We start from the raw sequence: 18051 nt of genomic DNA on the forward strand, positions 1-18051 counted from the left end.
AAGGAATATCATCAGATGGTCATGCGAGAATGAGCTACCTTGCTCAATGCGCGGTTGATCGCAACTCGTGACATCAAGGATGCCCAAAACCAGTTTTTCATGTGACTGTGTAGGAGCAATTATCGCAGCTGGGGAATGCCATGCACTAAAATGAAGTTACTCTGATTAATGGTGGGATCTGCGTCATGCCCTCCTCAACCTCAGTTAGTGGCTGTTTAGTTTTAGTGAAGAGAAGGAAAAACAGACCATTAAACTGAACAAATTAAACTGGGCTACAGGGACCGCCACCAGATGACGTTTAAAAGTTAAGTAAAACAAAATAAAATGTGTTAATTTTCATCCTAGAAAAAAATCATGGAACAAACCCGAGTTTTAAAGTATCTCTTTCCTCTAGTCGTAATACCTGAGATACAGTGTATTTTTCCATCGAGAAGGGCATGTTAGTATTTTGTTGTATACAATTTTCAGACATCATAGGACTCTTACCATCCTATTGCACATACAGAATTAAATTAATTCAGGTTGGGCAGGACGTCTAGATTTCAACTTGTCCACCCCCTCGCTCTAAGCAGGGCTGACATTGGTTGTAGACCAGGCTGCCCGCTGCCTTGGCTTCAAAGTGTCACACCGTTATTTGTAGTGACCTCTGAGAGGATAGTTTTGAGGACAGTAGCAGCAGATAAACAAGAAATGTACCCTTGTAAAGCCCTTGGAAGAGTAAAAACACCTGGCAGACTGTGGCTTTGTCAGATGCTTTCTTGGCAGCACTGGGTTGTAGTACACAAGAAAAGACTCAAATCTCCATGTGTGTCTCAGGACCAAATTCTGGAGACAGTGATGGCAAGTCTCTTCTGTGTTAGTCCTAGAGCTGCACAGTATAAATCCCAGCCATGTATGCCAGTGGGCTAGTGGGGCCAGAAGACAAGAAAGGGTTTAAATAAGGAGGATCTGCAGAGATCATGTTCCCTTCAGCACAGGGAAACAGCTGGGGTCTTACAAAGGGACTACAGCCAGGCTTGCTTTCTTGATTGAGCGTACACAGCTAGGCAAAATGGTCATTAGAAACGCAGCTTGGCAGATATGAATACCTGCCTGCTAGAGATTATGCTGAAGAAGCTGTATTTTCTTTGTGTCAAACACAGCAATGATGTAACCAGCATTCAAAGCTAAGCAAAATATTGTTTTGTTCTAAAAATTAATGTTCCAATAATTAAGAACTCCTGTGTAAAGGTAGTAACAAAATTAGTGCAGTTTGAACATAATGTACCAGACTTACTGGACCACAGTATAGAAGAAATTAATTGGTCTTCCTGGTTTATTGAAAATAATCAGCAATTCAATCCATCCAAAACATATCTATAATGTTATGTAAATTTAAGTGTATATATTGGTGTGAACAAGAAGTGGATTTGTAAAGTGTTTACTCATAAGCCTGAAATCAATAGGTTTGGCTGTGCACGCAGGAGGAAGTTTTTGTCATATAGCTCCCACAATTATAAAGAGATTTTTTTTCCCAATACACCAAGATAATGCAATCAGATCTAACATCTCCATGATTATAATGCATCAGGCTAGAAAATGTGAATGTGGAACCAAAGGAATATTTACACAAATGCATTGTAAATTAAATTCCTCCTGCCTTTTTGGGGGGAGGGGTAACTTGTTTATCATTGTGGCAGATGCTGAAGTAAGAGCTTTCTCTCTCACACCTGCAGTGGAGACTACGGTTTAGGACACATTTTTAACTGCAGTTTGTGATTGTGCTATATGACACCCCAGCGACAGAAGGGAACAATTCCCTTATTATGAAAAACAAACAAAAATTAAGTAATATCATGGTATACAGATACATTTGGAAAGGTTTCTTGGTAAATAAGTCTCTGTTTCCAGAGAAATTATATGGAATATTCAAATGTTAATTGAAAACAGACACTGCCCTTGGACAAGTTGACCACTGATGCAGCTCACTGCAACTTCACTGATTTACCAGCAAATAGCTCAACCCTTTGGGGGGACTTTTTCTGCTGTTCTCTGTTTCTGTGGAGCAGTAGCCTACTACTTTATTAAAAGGTCATGGTGGAAATGAGTCAGTTTGCTCTCAAAAAAGATGTAACCCAACATGAATTACAATAGCAAAACTAAGTCCTGACTAAATCACAAGTTGGTCAGTTTCTTCTGCACAACCCATTCCCTACTAGCATTGATTTCAGGGAGGATAGCACAAATCTATTAGACAAGGCAGTATGAGTAATGCTGTTATAAGAAATGCCTAATAGTTTATTCCTGCTTTGACATTTGCTGTGCTAAAAGGTGTTAATGAATAGTCTTCTTCATGTGGATAAGGTAGCTTTCAAGACGTGAAGCTGGGCTCTGCTGACCACCTGCCTTGTTATAGAAGCCAACTTGAGTTATGATTGCTCAAACCCTCTCCAGGTCATGCCTAAGACAGGTTGGAATGTTTCTGATATTTTGATTTCAGAGAAAGTGAAGAAAAAAACAGTTATTAGAATGCTGACCAAGATCAAGTAAACTTTTTTTGGTTGGGTTATGTGAAGCTTCTAATTCAGCATTTAAGCTTGGGTCAGGGTCACTAGAACAGTAGATTACCAGTATTATAAGAGTCCAGAAAAGCACAGGCATGAAATAACAGTCAGTGAGGGAAATCAGAAAATTTAAAATGGAAATAAAACTTTACTAATTCATTGAAAGACCTGTTTGTGGTCAGTTTTATTTTTTTATTTCCATTTTCTTTTTTTCTGTTTGATATATGAATAGTTAAAAATAGCATTACATCTGAATTGCAGCCAGCATGATTATTCATGGAAGTGCTACTTGACATTAGTAATTGTATCAGAATCCGGTCTAAACATTTCTGAATTGGGCCCAATCAAAAACATGGAATTTAATAGCACTGTGATTTGGGGCTGACTCATCTGAGAAGCTATTTTGGATTTTTCAAGGTATTGCTGTCAGTAACTAGGACTCGTTTCAGATTGAAATTTCATGAAGGCCATCAAAGAGCATTGAATAAATAAATAAATAAATATTGGTGATCCTAGCTGGCTTTCTGTCTTTAAAAATACCTCTCTGTACCTGTAGATTATCAGATGGAAGCTGACTGAATCAGCAATAGCCTGTTTTTACCATCTTGTAAGTATATTCCATCACAAATGAAATTACTTTGAAACTCACAACGCCCTGCTCATTAGTATTTAATTTGAAGGTGATCCCCTGACTTTAGCTATGCCTGGGCTCAGGTAATCATGTACATTTCCTGTGTAGTGGAAAGACAGAGGCAGATTCCTCCAGGGAATGATTCATCCAGCTGTCTTACAGTGGGGAAAACGTCTTCCTGGAAGACAGTAACCTTTTCCAATGGTGCTTACAGAGCATTTCTACTCTGTAAGAGCATGACAGAGCATGTCATGCCTGTTACTAGCTGAGCCTAGGCATTCATCTAAGAGACTAAAAATCCAAGTATCCATCTAGGGAGTAACTTGGGAGAAAAGAGGGGAGATTTTCTGGACAAACAGAATCACAGTATCATCCAGGTTGGAAAAGACTTTGAAGATCCTCTAGTTCAACCCTTAACCTAACACTGACAGTTCCCAACCACACCATATCCCTCAGCGCTGTGTCAACTGACTCTTAAACACCTCCAGGGATGGGGACTCCACCACCTCCCTGGGCAGCCCATTCCAATGCCTAACAACCCCTTCTGGAAAGAAATGCTTCCTAATATCCAGTCTAAACCTTCCCTGGTGCAACTTGAGGCCATTCCCTCTTGTCCTATTGCTTATTACTTGGTTAAAGAGACTCATCCCCAGCTCTCTGCAACCTCCTTTCAGGTAGCTGCAGAGGGCGATGAGGTCTCCCCTCAGCCTCCTCTTCTCCAGACTAAACACCCCCAGTTCCCTCAGCCGCTCCCCGTACGACCTGTGCTCCAGACCCTGCACCAGCTTCGTTGCCCTTCTCTGGACACGCTCGAGTCATTCAATGTCCTTTTTGTAGTGAGGGGCCCAAAACTGAACACAGGAATCGAGGGGCGGCCTCTCCAGTGCCGAGTCCAGGGGTAAGATCCCTTCCCTGTCCCTGCTGGCCATGCTATTGCTGACACAAGCCAGGATGCCATTGGCCTTCTCGGCCCCCTGGGCACACTGCTGGCTCCTGTTCAGCCAGCTTAAACATTTTAACTCAGAAAAAAGCTTATTTTTTTCCAAATTGAAACTTTTCATGGGGAAAGGGTAGGCTTGTGGAAAGTTTATCCCGCTAGAAGCAGTGTTTACTTCTAGTACAAATTGGGATTTCTGCTTAACATAAGAAATCCACACTTACGTAGTGAACAGGCTGCTCATTAGGCTGCTCACTTCATGAATGAGTGATCTGAGACCAAGTCTTTGCTTTTCCTGATCACGCATTACTAACTATGTGGAGTGTACTGGTTTTAGCAAAAAAAAAAAAGTGAGTAATATGATATCCTTTTATCCCTTGAGATGATCTTTGTTGTTTAGGATTGAACTGCTTAGAGGGATATAACTTATCTTTTCTGGAGTGATACCTGACCTACAAAGAGTCAGAGAGCTGGTTCTTATATTTCTACCTTCTCTTAACATTATGGCCTTCTCAAAGAATTTGATTAATTTAGTGTATTTCAACTGAGCCCAGAATTTCTCTGAATTCTGGAACACAGTGATAAAATGTGAATTGGTATGGGCCTGTGTGGTGCAGGCTTTTAGAGTACAGGTAGTTACTTGCATCACTGTCCCATTACCTTTGCATAAATAGTTTACTATCCTGTTAGTCCTCATACAAAGTTACCAAAACTTTATACAGCCTAGAGCCTACACCTAACCAAAATCTCAGAAATGTGAGGGAAAAGGGAGCTCTGGGAGTGGTTCATGTATGAACATCCTACAGATCTGCTGCTCCATAGCAGGGATGTGGGATAGTAAAAACTTACAGAAAATGCCGGGATGACCACAGCAAACTTAGCAGCTCTCTTCCTCCCGGCAGAGCCTGCCATCAGCAAAGCCCCACTTCCAACTGCTTGGGAATCCTGGCATCCCAGGAGTTGCACTTGATCTCCTTGCATATCACATAAAGCTCAAGCGCCTCAGTTATGCCACCTTGAATTAGCAGCATCTGCTGTCTGCATAACCTTGGCACTCACACTATTTCCTTCCCGAACTTCCTTGACTAAACATTATTTCTACTTGCAATAACATTTCTTTACATCATCATAGTGAGATGTCCTCCCTTACCGCTTCTGAGCAGTTGTATGCTTCAAGACATGTTTGTGACCTTGGCCACCTTTCAGCTATGGAAGCAGCTGGACTGAGTTTGTTTTTTTTTTTTTTCTCATGATGGGACTGATAAAGATTCATAGCTAAATTTCTTCCTAAACAATATGTGAATTAAATGTAGGTTAAAAAGCTTGCTTTTGAAAAATAAAGTAGTTTCTGAGAGTCATTCTCATCAGCAAATGTTGTGAAATTTGAATTGTGAAATTCAAGTTATGAAATTATCTGTCATAAAGCTGAAAGGCTAACCTGGTAAAGGACAAGTCCTGACTACCAGGGTGTTTTCTCACACAGTGTTAAGTTCTTACTCAGCACAAGGCAATGTACATGTTTTTTTTTAAAACAGGAAAGATAAATCTGTTCATTACCAATGACAATATCCTTTTGCTATAACAAATGAATGTCGCTAAAGAAACTAAAAATTGCCATGGTTTTGCCTGTGAGAAATCCTTGTGTACTCCCCATTACCACCACAGCATTCAACTATTACACAGTATTTGTTGCTGAAGTCAGGATGTGCTATGAAACATCAGTGAGGAACCTGCTGTGGATTAGATATCTAAATTTCTGCTGACAACAAAGGGGATTTAACTGCCTCTCTATATTTACAAAGTGGTTCTAATGTCTTCTTTAAGCTTGTGAGAGTCCAAGAAACCAAAATCTGCTACTGCTTTTGCTGTCTGATTCTCTTCAGCATGTTGGTCCCATCTGCGCTGTAGCACTTCCTCCCCTCATCTCCCTTTCATCAGATTGTCACTTTTGATCAGTAATTCTAGTGGTATCGTAGTACCAAAAAAATATCCTTCCTCCATTCAGAAGAATGTGGAAACTATTGGTACTCCCTGCTAGAGTCATTAGTCCTGATCAGGGGTGCTGCCTGAACTCAGCTAACACAATGTGATTGACCTAGGGCACTGGTGACTCATGACCAACGTATTCTGTATCATAAAAATCACTGGGAGGAATCACTGGGGCACATTTCAGTGATTTTGACTGTTTTTTAATAGAGGAGTGAGAGGGGGAAACAGAAAGCAGAGCAGAAAAGGTTGGTGAGAAAAACAAGGGAGGAAAGACTCCATGCAGCAGCTTATTGCTAGAAGAAATCTTGTTTAGCAGCTCCTTAATGCAGCTTTAAGAATTAAATGGGCTTTTTTAACAGTTGCTTTATTTTCATTTTGCTCCTTTTCAGTTTGTGTGAGATTCTTCCCATGCTGTTCAGTGGACATCACAAAATTCCCAGGCAAAATTTGGTGGAGACTGCGGAAAACCTGCTACAGAATCGTCGAACACAACTGGTTTGAAACTTTCATCATATTCATGATCCTGCTGAGCAGTGGAGCCCTGGTAAATGTAACAGGATTTCCTAGCTGCTTGAAAGTGGATATGGGTCTTGGAGAAAGTGTTCTCCAGTTAGCTGTCTCTAAGACCTTATGAGCCCTTACTAATCTTTTCTCAAAGCAAAGCATGTTTGGGGCTAAAACAGGTCTTCAGCTTTTCTGATTTCTCCTGCCTTTACCATACAGTGATGAACTTTCTGTTATAACATAAAATTATGACGTGCACACATTTTGAAAAGCAAAACCTTAAGGAAGTCTGTGTGAGGAACTATCCCAGAGTTACTACTTCAGCATCCCATAACTGCTCCATGGTAGTTCCCATCTGGAGGCTTGTATTTTTCTCCAGGGATGGCTTTTTTCTTTTCTTTGTTTTTAGCACATTTTGTAATCAGCAAAGCAAAATCGGAAAAGACACAGGGGACACTGATTTGGTACTACCTGTGAAAATGATGGGCACCTGCCATGTTTTGAATACACCTTAGCTCAAACCACCATACCTTCCCTGCACAAATAACTTCTGTTTGCATCCACATGAATGTGTATATACGAAGGCTGGTTGGTCATTGCCCAAAAATCTGATAAGGGATCCTCTCCTCCTGAGATACCACTGCAAAGTGGGAATATCCTCCCTGTATTATCAGCCCTGGGCTCTTTGTAGCAATGTCAGCATATATTTATGTTGTTCATTTACATGTCAGGAATGTCACTGAAGTTCATGGGCTTTCTCCCAGATCTTTATCCAGGCATAGAGCAAAGGGTATATCAAGAGTTTTCTAGGCTTTGGTCTGGTGGTCACTGATCTCCTCGTGACAGAACAAGAAATACACCTACTAAATTTGCTGTCAGTGCCATGTTTTGACAGGCTATCCATGTATTTCTGGAGGTCGGGATTAACTTCAGCCAAACGGATGAATCCGCCTTACATAGTAAGAGGAACATCATCTTGGAAAGTTGCCTGCTTCATCTTATCAGGAATAATCACAGACAGAAATGCATGATGCAGGATGACTGGTGAGGTAGCAGATTTACTAAAAAGAGCTGGAGAGAGAACAGACAACAAACAGGATAGAGTAAACTACATCACAACACCACACAAAAACCAAACACCCCACTGGGCTCTATGAATAAGCATGTTCTTCCACTCCAGTTGGCACCAAGGAGGCCTCAGCTGGAGCACTGACTTCAGCTCTGGGCACTGCACTTTGGGAAAGACATGGGCTAATTGAAGAAACTGTAGAGGAGAGTAACACAAATTATCAGTGGCCTAAAAAAAGGAGGAAAAGACAGAAATACTGGGTTTATGTAGTTTAAAGAAAGTCTCTGCAGGTAGATGAGAAGGTGAAAATACATAAATGTTGATGGAAAAAGGAAAGGAATGGACTGTTTTCCAAGTCCACCAGGGATGGGCTGTAAATTCACCCAGGGGATTTTGTCTTATTATGGAAAGCGAGAGGCTGAAAAACTTGAGTAAATAGTAGGCTGCTAAAAATTGTCATAGCTTTGCTGAAATCAATGGAGTCTGACAGTTTTTGCACCAGCTTGAGAATCAGCATGTTAATTTTTTAACACATTTTAAAGGGGGCATGTCGCTTGCTATAATACACTTTAGATTAATACACTTCCTTACATATGTAATTAAAAGTGCCTTAGCTACTGAACACTGCAATATGAATCTCATTTAATTTTCATTGCATGCATTCATTTACTTTTTGTGATTTTCAATTTAGCCAGTGCAATTCTGTATAAGGGCAAATTATGCTGCATTTTCTCACATATCAGCACTGTGCTTCAGTATTTGTACTGGAGATGTTGGAGGCAACACACAATATTTTTCTTCTGTTATTCTTGTGTGAGCTCTTCCAAAAACTGAGCTCATCTGGCTACATCCCTGGGACATGATAAGTTCTTAAGGGAGTTTAAAAGCCAGTATGCAGTGTGCGGCAGTTAAACCATCAGAATATATATATATATACATATATATATATATATATATATAGCTTACTACAAAAGATCAAAAAACCCTTCTTATGCATTTAAGCCATAAGCACCCCAACTGGGACCCTGTGTTTTAATAGTAATTGTGGATAACATGGCAGATATCCTGTTTAACTTTTTTTAACACACAAAACAAAGCACAATAAATAACACTTAGTAATGTTTTATATTGCAAAAATCTCACGTGTTTTCACTGTGAAAAAATGCAAAACACTGGAGTTTTGTCACTGGGTAATATCCATAGCTCGTGCAGAAGTACAGTGCACCTGAGGCATTCAGGTAGCATATTTTTCATCCCTTATTAAGCTGCCTCCTGACACAGAGTGTGCTTTTAGTAGAAAACACGTAATGTACTTTTTGGAAAGTTAGTATAAAATAGGGAGAACAAAGGAGGGAGAAGAGGAAATCATTTAAATAGTTTATTGTTATTTTTGCAGTAATTGCAAAGTACAGCAAGTCATCTGACAAAGTTAGTGAGCCCCTACAAGAAGTGGTAAACTCCAGTCTTTCTGTGTATTGTTTTCTTTGGCTTTCTCCACAGCTCTTTCACACCCTTGAAATATCATTTTTGAAGGCAAGATAGAAGACCAAGTTGCAGTGCAAACATCACCCCAAGGTGTGGGGACAAATGGACAAGCTTTGACACAGGCTGCCAAAGCTTTCTTGTCAGTTTAGTTATTGTTCCCTGGCAGGCAGAAGAGCGGTGTGACTGCCCGAGTGACAAGTAACACACTTCTTTTATCTCCAGGCACTGGGTGTTTGCTAACTTTTTTAAGTTCCTCAGACAATAGCTACAGATCTTAAAATATGTAAATACAGATAATTAAGCTGATTAGCCCAGACCCTCTCAAATAATGTTGTTTCTTGCTGCCAAGTGCTCTGGGTCACACGATGGGACAAGAGTATTATATCAAAGCTTGGGTATCCAGCTTATCCAGGTGACAGGGACACAGAAGCAGCTTGGGTAATGTCTGTCACTAGAGTAGCTGGGAAAGCAGACTGTAGCCACTACTCAACTTAGAAGCCCCAAAACAGGCCATATATATGCAACCATGACTCTAGGATCCTGCATTTTATTTGACATACATTATAAAGTGAGAGCTAAATTGGAGAGCTATTGGACAACTTTATTTGTTTTATTTTTGTAGGTATATTGTTTTATATTGTAAATATTTTAAAGGGGTTATTAAGTTGCATGTATTTGATACAGATACTGAAAGTCCTTTGATAATGCCCTGCATAAGATTAGTTACAGAGGCAGATGGGATAGGTAGATAGATACCTTGACCTTTAAAACATAATTGTTCTGTTAAGTGAATAATAATGAGCATTTCTTGAGGCAGATAGCTGTAGTTACCTGAAATGTGATGACTGAACAGAAGCCAGGAAACTCTGGTACTCTATAACATGGGCAGGTTGATAACTCAATTGGTCATCATCAGCAATAAGACATATATGACTAAACGTAAGGGTCAGATACTGCCTCCTAAAGACAGGCATCCTATGCCCTGGGAAATCTGAGGTGTCCTGACAGCAGTGACACAGCCAACGGTAGCTGAGACAGGATGCCTTTGGGCAGCTTGGGGTGGCATCCTGCTCACATATTCACATTCCCAAATTTAGGGTGCTTAAGCTGTTCTTACACTCAAAGGATGTCTTGTCAGTACAGCCAGTAGAGGCTGGAGTAAGATAGCTAAGCATGAGTCTGTTATAAGGGAAAGCTGAACAGATCTCTATTAGGTTATGGTCAGTTCTATTTATGCTTGTGAGTTCTTTCTGATGGTAATATTAAAATATATTAGAAATCACAGACAGTACATGATATCCCATTAAATACTTGTATTGCAGCACCAATTCTTTCCAACATAGCTTAGGAGAAGTTTTTAATCAATCTTTTGTACTTCCAGGCTTTTGAAGATATTTACCTTGATGATCGAAAAAACATAAAACCCATGCTGGAATATGCTGACAAAATATTCACTTACATCTTTGTCTTGGAAATGCTCCTGAAATGGGTGGCTTATGGCTTCAAGAAGTATTTCACTAATGCCTGGTGCTGGCTTGACTTCCTTATTGTAGATGTAAGTATCATTTTGGAAGTGTGATGCTTCTCTTGTTGGGTTTTATAATGCATAAGAACAGTCTGTTAAGTCTAGCAGCTTTGTGTTTACAAAATGACAGCTGTCACTCTGATTCTCAGTGATAACTCCAGGCAAATCTTGAAGAAGGTCTTGATACGTAACCATGCATCCCCAGGAATCAGTGTGCCAGAGCAGAGAAGACCACTTTGTGTCGATACATAGAGGTGTCACCTTGATAATTTGAGTCACGTTCCCTTCCTGTCCCTAGGAGCTCACTCTTTCTTTTAGCTTTTAACATCTCATTCTACACTCCCAGCTAGCACAAGGTCTGGTTACCTCTGAATGCTCCGCACATGACCTTTAGACACAAGTCTTTCAGCAGATTAGAGAAGCTGTCCTTGGCATAGTTTCCCAGTGAGGCTGCCAGCAGCACATAACAGTATGTTCAGTACCATCTCCCAGGTATTTCCCAGCGAAGGAGTCCAGAAGGTGTGAATAGTCCTCTTGTCAACTTGATTTCCCTATTACGAAACCTTACAGAATACTCCAAATCCTTGAAATATCACGATGCTTCGTTCTCCTACAAGGATAATCCTTAAAAGTGAGTAATATCTGAACAAAGGAGAGGTCATGCCCCAGGAGTGTTACTAGGACCAGGTATGTCTCCTCTTGAAGTTTCACGTTGCCTGGATGCAGGATCACCAAATACAGGAAAAGCCAACAATACTGCATCCTTCAGATGAAGCTTAACATTGCATCACAGTGTATCAAAAAGGAGGCAATTATCTCCCTGAGGTCATTTCATATTAGCTTGAGGTATTAATGTGGAAGACTGGCAGAGCTCTGCCATGACTGTGTAACTTATTACACTTTTGATAAATTATTTTTCCCCATTTTATATCTGAACGTTGCCTCAGGGGAGAACTGCACTTTCTTTGGCCCCAGCCCAGGAAAGCATTTCAATGGGACGATTTACTTGTTTGAAGTTATGGACATGTCTAAGTGCACTGCTGGATCAGAGCCTTTGGAAGCTTCTCCAGAGCTTTAATAAATTGATTTATGAAAAGGAAGTTCTTTACATAAACTGTAGGTCATAAATTCCTTTTTGCATACATGCTTGGAAACCTCTTAAAGGGAAGGCACTCATTTTCACAGATTAATTTTGATAGAAGGGGAAGGCCTGGTTTAATTATCTAACCACAAAATTGGAAACCACCGGTTCCTAAGTTATAGCCCAACCCTGTGCTTACTGTGGTTTAGGTTGAGTGACATAGCTTTTCTTTCCTGGTTTCTCCATCTGTAAAATGGGACTAACAAGACTCACCTAAAGTGTATATGGATTTCCAGGAATTTGTTATTGGAGTTACTGTTTTAATGAGCTTTTGAAGACTAGAAGGGCTGGATGAGGGTTTAATATTGTCACAAATATGAAGAGAGGCCTTCCTGACAGGAGCAACAGTTTGCACGATGAATTGACTGAAACAGTTTGGAGCTCTGCTGCATCATTAACAGTTTGAAATGAGTTCCATGCTTCTTAGAAATACATACTTTGTAGCATAACATCTAGTTAATACCAAAGACAGTAAAACAAAAACTGAGCTAGATTCTGTCCTCCATGATAAATACCCCCTTGGAACACGAGTTACGCAACAATGCAAAGTCAGTAGGTAACCCCAAAATTTAGTTATGTGGTTGTCTTTTAATGTGGATTTTGTGACTATAATGACAGATTTCAGAGACATTCACAGGTGGGCTGGGAAAAGGGGCTTCACCTTCCCTGCCACACATCCAGAGCACATTATGGCATAAACCATTTCTATGGGGGAAAGGGGACCATGGACCCATGGGACTCCCCCTTGTCCCCAGAAAATACACCCCTTCTTACTCACTCAGAATTTTTTATTTTCTTAACCCACACTGAAATGTTGTTTTTGCAAGCTCCCAATCCAACCTAAAAGTTTCTTCACCCTTGAGTTATTTTAGTTATCTATTGGCTCTAGGAAATCTTTTGCCCTTTAAAGTTCTCAGTGAATAAAATTTTTCACCAAGCCTCATTCTTTTCTTCAAAGTAATTTCCCAATGTAGATTATGAGAACCTGGTACTATATTTTTAGCCGGTTTAACAGATGCTCTTCTCCTACCCTATTGCTCACACACCCTGCCACTCTGAATTGGCAGAGTACCATGCTATCATTTTTCCAGCACACTTTTTACTTTAATTTACATTTTCTTTTTGGTCCTTTGAGAACCAAATCACTGCAACTGAGCTGCAGAAGGGAGTGAATGGGTGAATTAGCTGCTCCAAAAGAAGCAGATGAACCACTTGTCTGATTTTCTCAAATTTATTTGTTTAAAATTATTCACTTAAAAATTCCTGATCTGCAAATTATTCATTAGCAGTTTGGTATCAGTATTCAAAATTCAAGCTGTGATGGTTGATTTTTCATTGGACATGTGAAACCATCTATCATCTGTTTTCTCATTGTACAAATGCAACTCAGAATCCTTTTTCTGTTGTGAATAATTCATAAAAACAGCTCAAAATTTGCAAGTATTCACTATTTCTAAATGGGAAGTGAACCCAGAGGGGGTATAAGCATATTGCTGCTGATTTTTTTTTTTTTTTTAATTTTTTTTTTTCTGTACTTACCCTTCCTTGTGAAAGAGCTGTAACACTGATTTGGGCCAGTGGAACAGCAAAGGCTCCATCTGACAATTGTGGATTACTAAAGAAAATTCTGTCTTGCAAAGCCTGAACATCAAAACACACAGTAATCCACAAACTGAGAGCTATTTTTGCTTGATGTAGAATCCCTAAAGGATGATCTCTGATAATGGGCTTCTCTGCATCTCAAAGAAGTCTGCTAGTGTAGCAAAACCGTAAGAGAGTGCTTTTAAATACATTGCAATACAGTAAAGTCCTATCAATAACACCACAAGAGATTTCTTTGGGAGGAAGGGAGAAAGGAGTAATCAAACCACAAAATACAGGCTCATTTCAACTTAGAACACCTGGGAAAGATGTCTTAGATGTCTGCTGAAATTTGGATATACTGAACAAACAGCATTACTGTACATCTGTACATGTTACCTCCCTGCAAGAAACAAGTATACTGCTAAAAGTGACCCCCTTCTACACTGCAAATATAGCCCCTCTATGCTCATGAACTGGAGAGGTGGGCACTCAGTCCACAGCTCTTTTCAAATGAGGGAAAAGCAGAGACCGTAGTATACCTGAAGTGTAGACAGACATCAATATCACCATCAGGAACGGTGTTTATGCACATTCCTCTTTGCTAAAATGCACAGGCAAATATTTTCACGAAGAATATTTCCAGGCATTCATGCAGTCAAAACCTCTTCACACAAAGCAGATTTACCAAGGAGTCTAAACTTGGCCAGAGATGGAGGTACATGGCATTCAGAATGAATGTTTATAAAATCTGCTCTCAACCAGGCATGTCCTGCAACAGGCAGAGGTGGTTGGGGTTTTAAACAAGGAGTAGATAAACTCCACCACTTGTGCATGTTGGTGTCATATTTGATGTTCCTTTCAATTGTTTCCTCTGACCTATAAATATTATCTTGAACTTATCTAGTTTGAGCTTCAGCCAGTTAATTCTGAGCTATGTCCCAGTCTCTGCTGACAGCAGATGGAGTATTCCCTTTCAGTGGTCAGTTTGGGAAAGACATCAGTCTGGACCTTAGCGTCATTCAAAGACTGGAGATGTTGTGGTCAACAGCTTCTTCACTCGCTGATCATGCATTGAAGGTGGAGGGGAGAAACCAGTACCCTACAGAAGCTGTCACAAGAAAGCTCTCAGGAAAGGGATGTAAAATCTCTAACTCATTAGTAAGAATACTCAGCCAAGTTTCATTGCCAGTGAATATACAGAAAAATCCTCTTAAACTGGCACTAATGTCATCTGTCTACAAAAGTCCGTTTTCAGAAATCCATCATCTCCATTGCAGCTTTTGGGTTCAATTTTATTGACCAAAAGTTAGTCCCAATCCAGGCTTAAAAGGAACCCTGATTGTCGTTTACTGATTTCAAAGACAAGGGGAGATGAGGGTATCTCCACAAATTTTTATTAAAATTATCCCATTTCAAGATCTGCTACTTGGGGAAAGATGTTTTCTCAAACAATTGCTTTTTTAGAGATGCTGGCAGCCTCCTTTCCCTTCAGCCATCTCCAGCAACAGGTCCTAATGCTATGTCCTGCAACGGGGAAGGAACATTCATCTCTAGTTCTCAATTTTTTGTCTTGATGTCCCACCAATTTCTCTCCTAGCTGCATCGCCATGCGGAAAGATTGCTCCTTCCATCCTTTTTCCCACAGAGCCTGCTCTGTCACTGTGGAGGCAGTGGCTCACAACAGCTTTAAGCAATATATCTCTCTGCAAAGTAGTTCAAGCAAGGCTCAACAAAGGATTTGGAGGTCAGACATCTCAAATTAGTTATTCGACAACTCCGCTAGGCACAATTTTGTAGACACTTTTATGGAAGTTAAATAATACGTACATTTCACAACCCCCTATAACTTTTGTGAGTGGTTTCTGGTGTTTGCCTGGAGCTGCTGAGTTCTAATCTAGAGGTCTGTATTCCCCACTGAGCAGCTTCCCAAATTTCCTGTTTGCTGCCCAATTTCCTGTTTGCATGTTTAAGAACTGTTCGTTGATGTTCAGTCAATGGACCATAATTCTCACTGCGTGCTTAAAAAAATACAGATATTACATTTTCCGAGACAGTTTACTGAAAAGCACTTGCTCTAAGATTTTTACTTCAGATACTTTACTGCTAGGCGAGTTAAGAAGCAGCTAATAATCTTTGAGTTTGAGATGAACAGTTTAAAACTGTCTATCCCTAGTTAAAAATTGAATTTAATTAAATTACACCCTTGTGTTGTATTGTCTTTAAGTGACAATTAAAAACTTGCTGTGCGAAGTAAATATTGATGGTTTATGATTACTTTAATTGTTTTTTCCATCTGTATTCCCTGTTGATTAGCAAGGTGATTTCTGTTTGCTTTATCAGTAATTACACAATCTGCTGTAATGAGGTGTTCTCAAACAGCACTGAAATCCAATTTGTATTCTTGGGAAATTATCCTAAAAGCATGTGAATTTCATCTAGTTTCTGTTCAGAAAAACACACAGGAGCAGAATGACAAAAATATAACCACGGCAAAGTAAAAATAATACAGCTTGTCACTTGGAGAAGCATTTTAAGAATTAATTTATTGGTGCTCACTGTAAGTTATCAAAAATCCACAGGTTACAATAGAGTACTATTACTTCAGAGTTCTTTTCGTTTTCTTGCAGCTCCTCAAAGCTCATGTGGGATTTTTCAAGGTGTCTCAGTGCACATTCTTCTGGGCCTCTGCTGATGACATAAACCTCCCAGATAACTAATAGGAAAGAGAATATGTCTCCAGAAGCCAGCAAGCCTGGTTCTGAAAAAAAAAAAAAAAAAAAAAAGAGAGAGAGAGAGAGAGAGAGAAATGCTGATTTACTACATATTGGCTAATTCAGGATAAGTGAAAAAAAAAAAATCCACATGAGGATGAGATAAGTGGTTTTAATGTGTGTTAGCAGGTCAGCCGATGCTGTAAATCTCCCTTCTGCCTCCCCACATTTTATCTCAACATAACACATGCAAAAACATCCAAATGTCTTGTCTTATCTTGGTTTGCACCTCATGTTAGTTACCACGTAGATGCTAAAAGGAGAGCAATCCAGCTTTGCCAAGTGGAAGCACAAGCTCGATTTCAGACAAGGCACAGAAGGACAAAGTATGCTCTGACTGGAGGAAAAAGGACAGTAAACAAAGGTGAGGGGAAAAGTCCAGCAGTAGGTGCAGCTCACTGCCTGCCTACATCTTTCAAAATGGTTGCAAGATTAAGAATTACTTCAATTACTGAAGAATTTCAGTTACTGAGGGAGAACTTCAGCTGTTGCAAGTGGTGTAGAAAACCCATCTCAACTGAGATTGTTGAATTAGGTTTACCAACCATTTTTGTTAAAGTTATTTAAAGATGGAAAACATCTCAATGTCCTTTTTTAGAAGAATATACTTTAAAAGAATATAGTGAATAAAACCATGGAGCTCTTGCATGCAGCTTGCTTGGTCCTTTCCATTACTGTGAGCGTAGCAGTCAAATTCCTTATACAGTGATGTTCTCCCCTGCACAGAGAATCAAAGCTGGGAGGGATATGTAGGCTGTATTTAAAGTCCAGAGTCCCACACACTCTGCAGGGACAGAGGATTGTCCTACAGTTCCTATTCCTGATGACCAGCACCTTTGCATGCCACAATTGTTGCAGACAGAAAAATGTCTTCCCACCACCCTTGGGCTCCATCCAGGATGGTCAGTAGCAGCTCAAGAGACTGGTGCCAGTGGGAGGGGGAAGGAAGAAGTAGAGAGAGAGAATAAGCCTTCAGAGGGGTCACAGTGATCCTTTATCTGGGATTGGGGACAGACATCAAAGGAATTGGGATGAAATTTGAAAGCTGTGCTCCAGTGGTGTCAAGATTTTGTACTGGTCTCCTACCCTGGCTTTGCGGTGCTTTGTGCTAAGGCAAATGAAGATGAAGACTCCTACTTGTAGTATGTATTCCTACTTGTACTATTGTCTTTTCTGGCAGAAATCAGGGATCCTATAATTCCTCAGAGTCCCTTTCTATCTTAGCATATTCAATACAATACCAGGATCAATCGGGTTCAAGAATCCAACTAAACAGAGATTATTTTCAAGCTAAGATTGTCATATTTCCCACATCAGCTCGGTATTTTTCATATTGATCTGGAACATTTGATTAAATAAATGCTGTAGCAAATCAAGCAAATCCAGAACAGCACCTTGTGGAAACAGCCCAAACAGAATTTTCTCTTTCTCTTTTTTTTTTTTCTTTTTTTTTTTTCATCATGTCCTGCATAATTAGGGTTGATCCTGATCCTGCCCAGAAATAAACATGCCTTCAGTTCAGGACCTCAACTCCCACCAGCTGAGATGGAAAAGCAGAGTCAATGTGGCTGAGCCTCTAGGGCAATGTTCTCTCATTAATCACTATGCCCACCCCTGGCATTGTAACACTATCTTCAAATAATAAATAATAATATTCCCATCTACTCCTGACAACAGCATTCAGCATCAAGAAGGTACACTGGGATGAACTGTGCAGTGGTTTTGGAGATCTTTTTAAGGGGAGAATAACTTTCCTCTTCAGCTGCCCTAAGTCAAGGTTGTCTCCACACAGCATCTGGATGAGAAGCAGAACATAGTTAATGATGAAGAAATTATTTTCCTCTAAATCCCAGTAGAAATACCAGACTTTTC

General features: G+C 40.0%; 1 protein-coding gene across 2 annotated transcripts in view; it reads left to right on the forward strand.

The window, feature by feature from the left end:
* LOC141957814 (sodium channel protein type 5 subunit alpha-like) overlaps positions 1-18051 on the forward strand; it is a 225414-nt gene that overhangs the window by 175295 nt on the left and 32068 nt on the right. For both annotated transcript variants that reach the window (XM_074899871.1, XM_074899870.1), the window contains exons 20-21: positions 6490-6644; positions 10540-10713. In XM_074899871.1, the coding sequence (XP_074755972.1) occupies positions 6490-6644; positions 10540-10713 (329 nt within the window). The remainder of the gene's footprint in view (positions 1-6489; positions 6645-10539; positions 10714-18051) is intronic.

Source organism: Athene noctua, chromosome 2, assembly GCF_965140245.1.
Source record: "Athene noctua chromosome 2, bAthNoc1.hap1.1, whole genome shotgun sequence".
NCBI classification, from domain to species: Eukaryota; Metazoa; Chordata; class Aves; order Strigiformes; family Strigidae; genus Athene; species Athene noctua.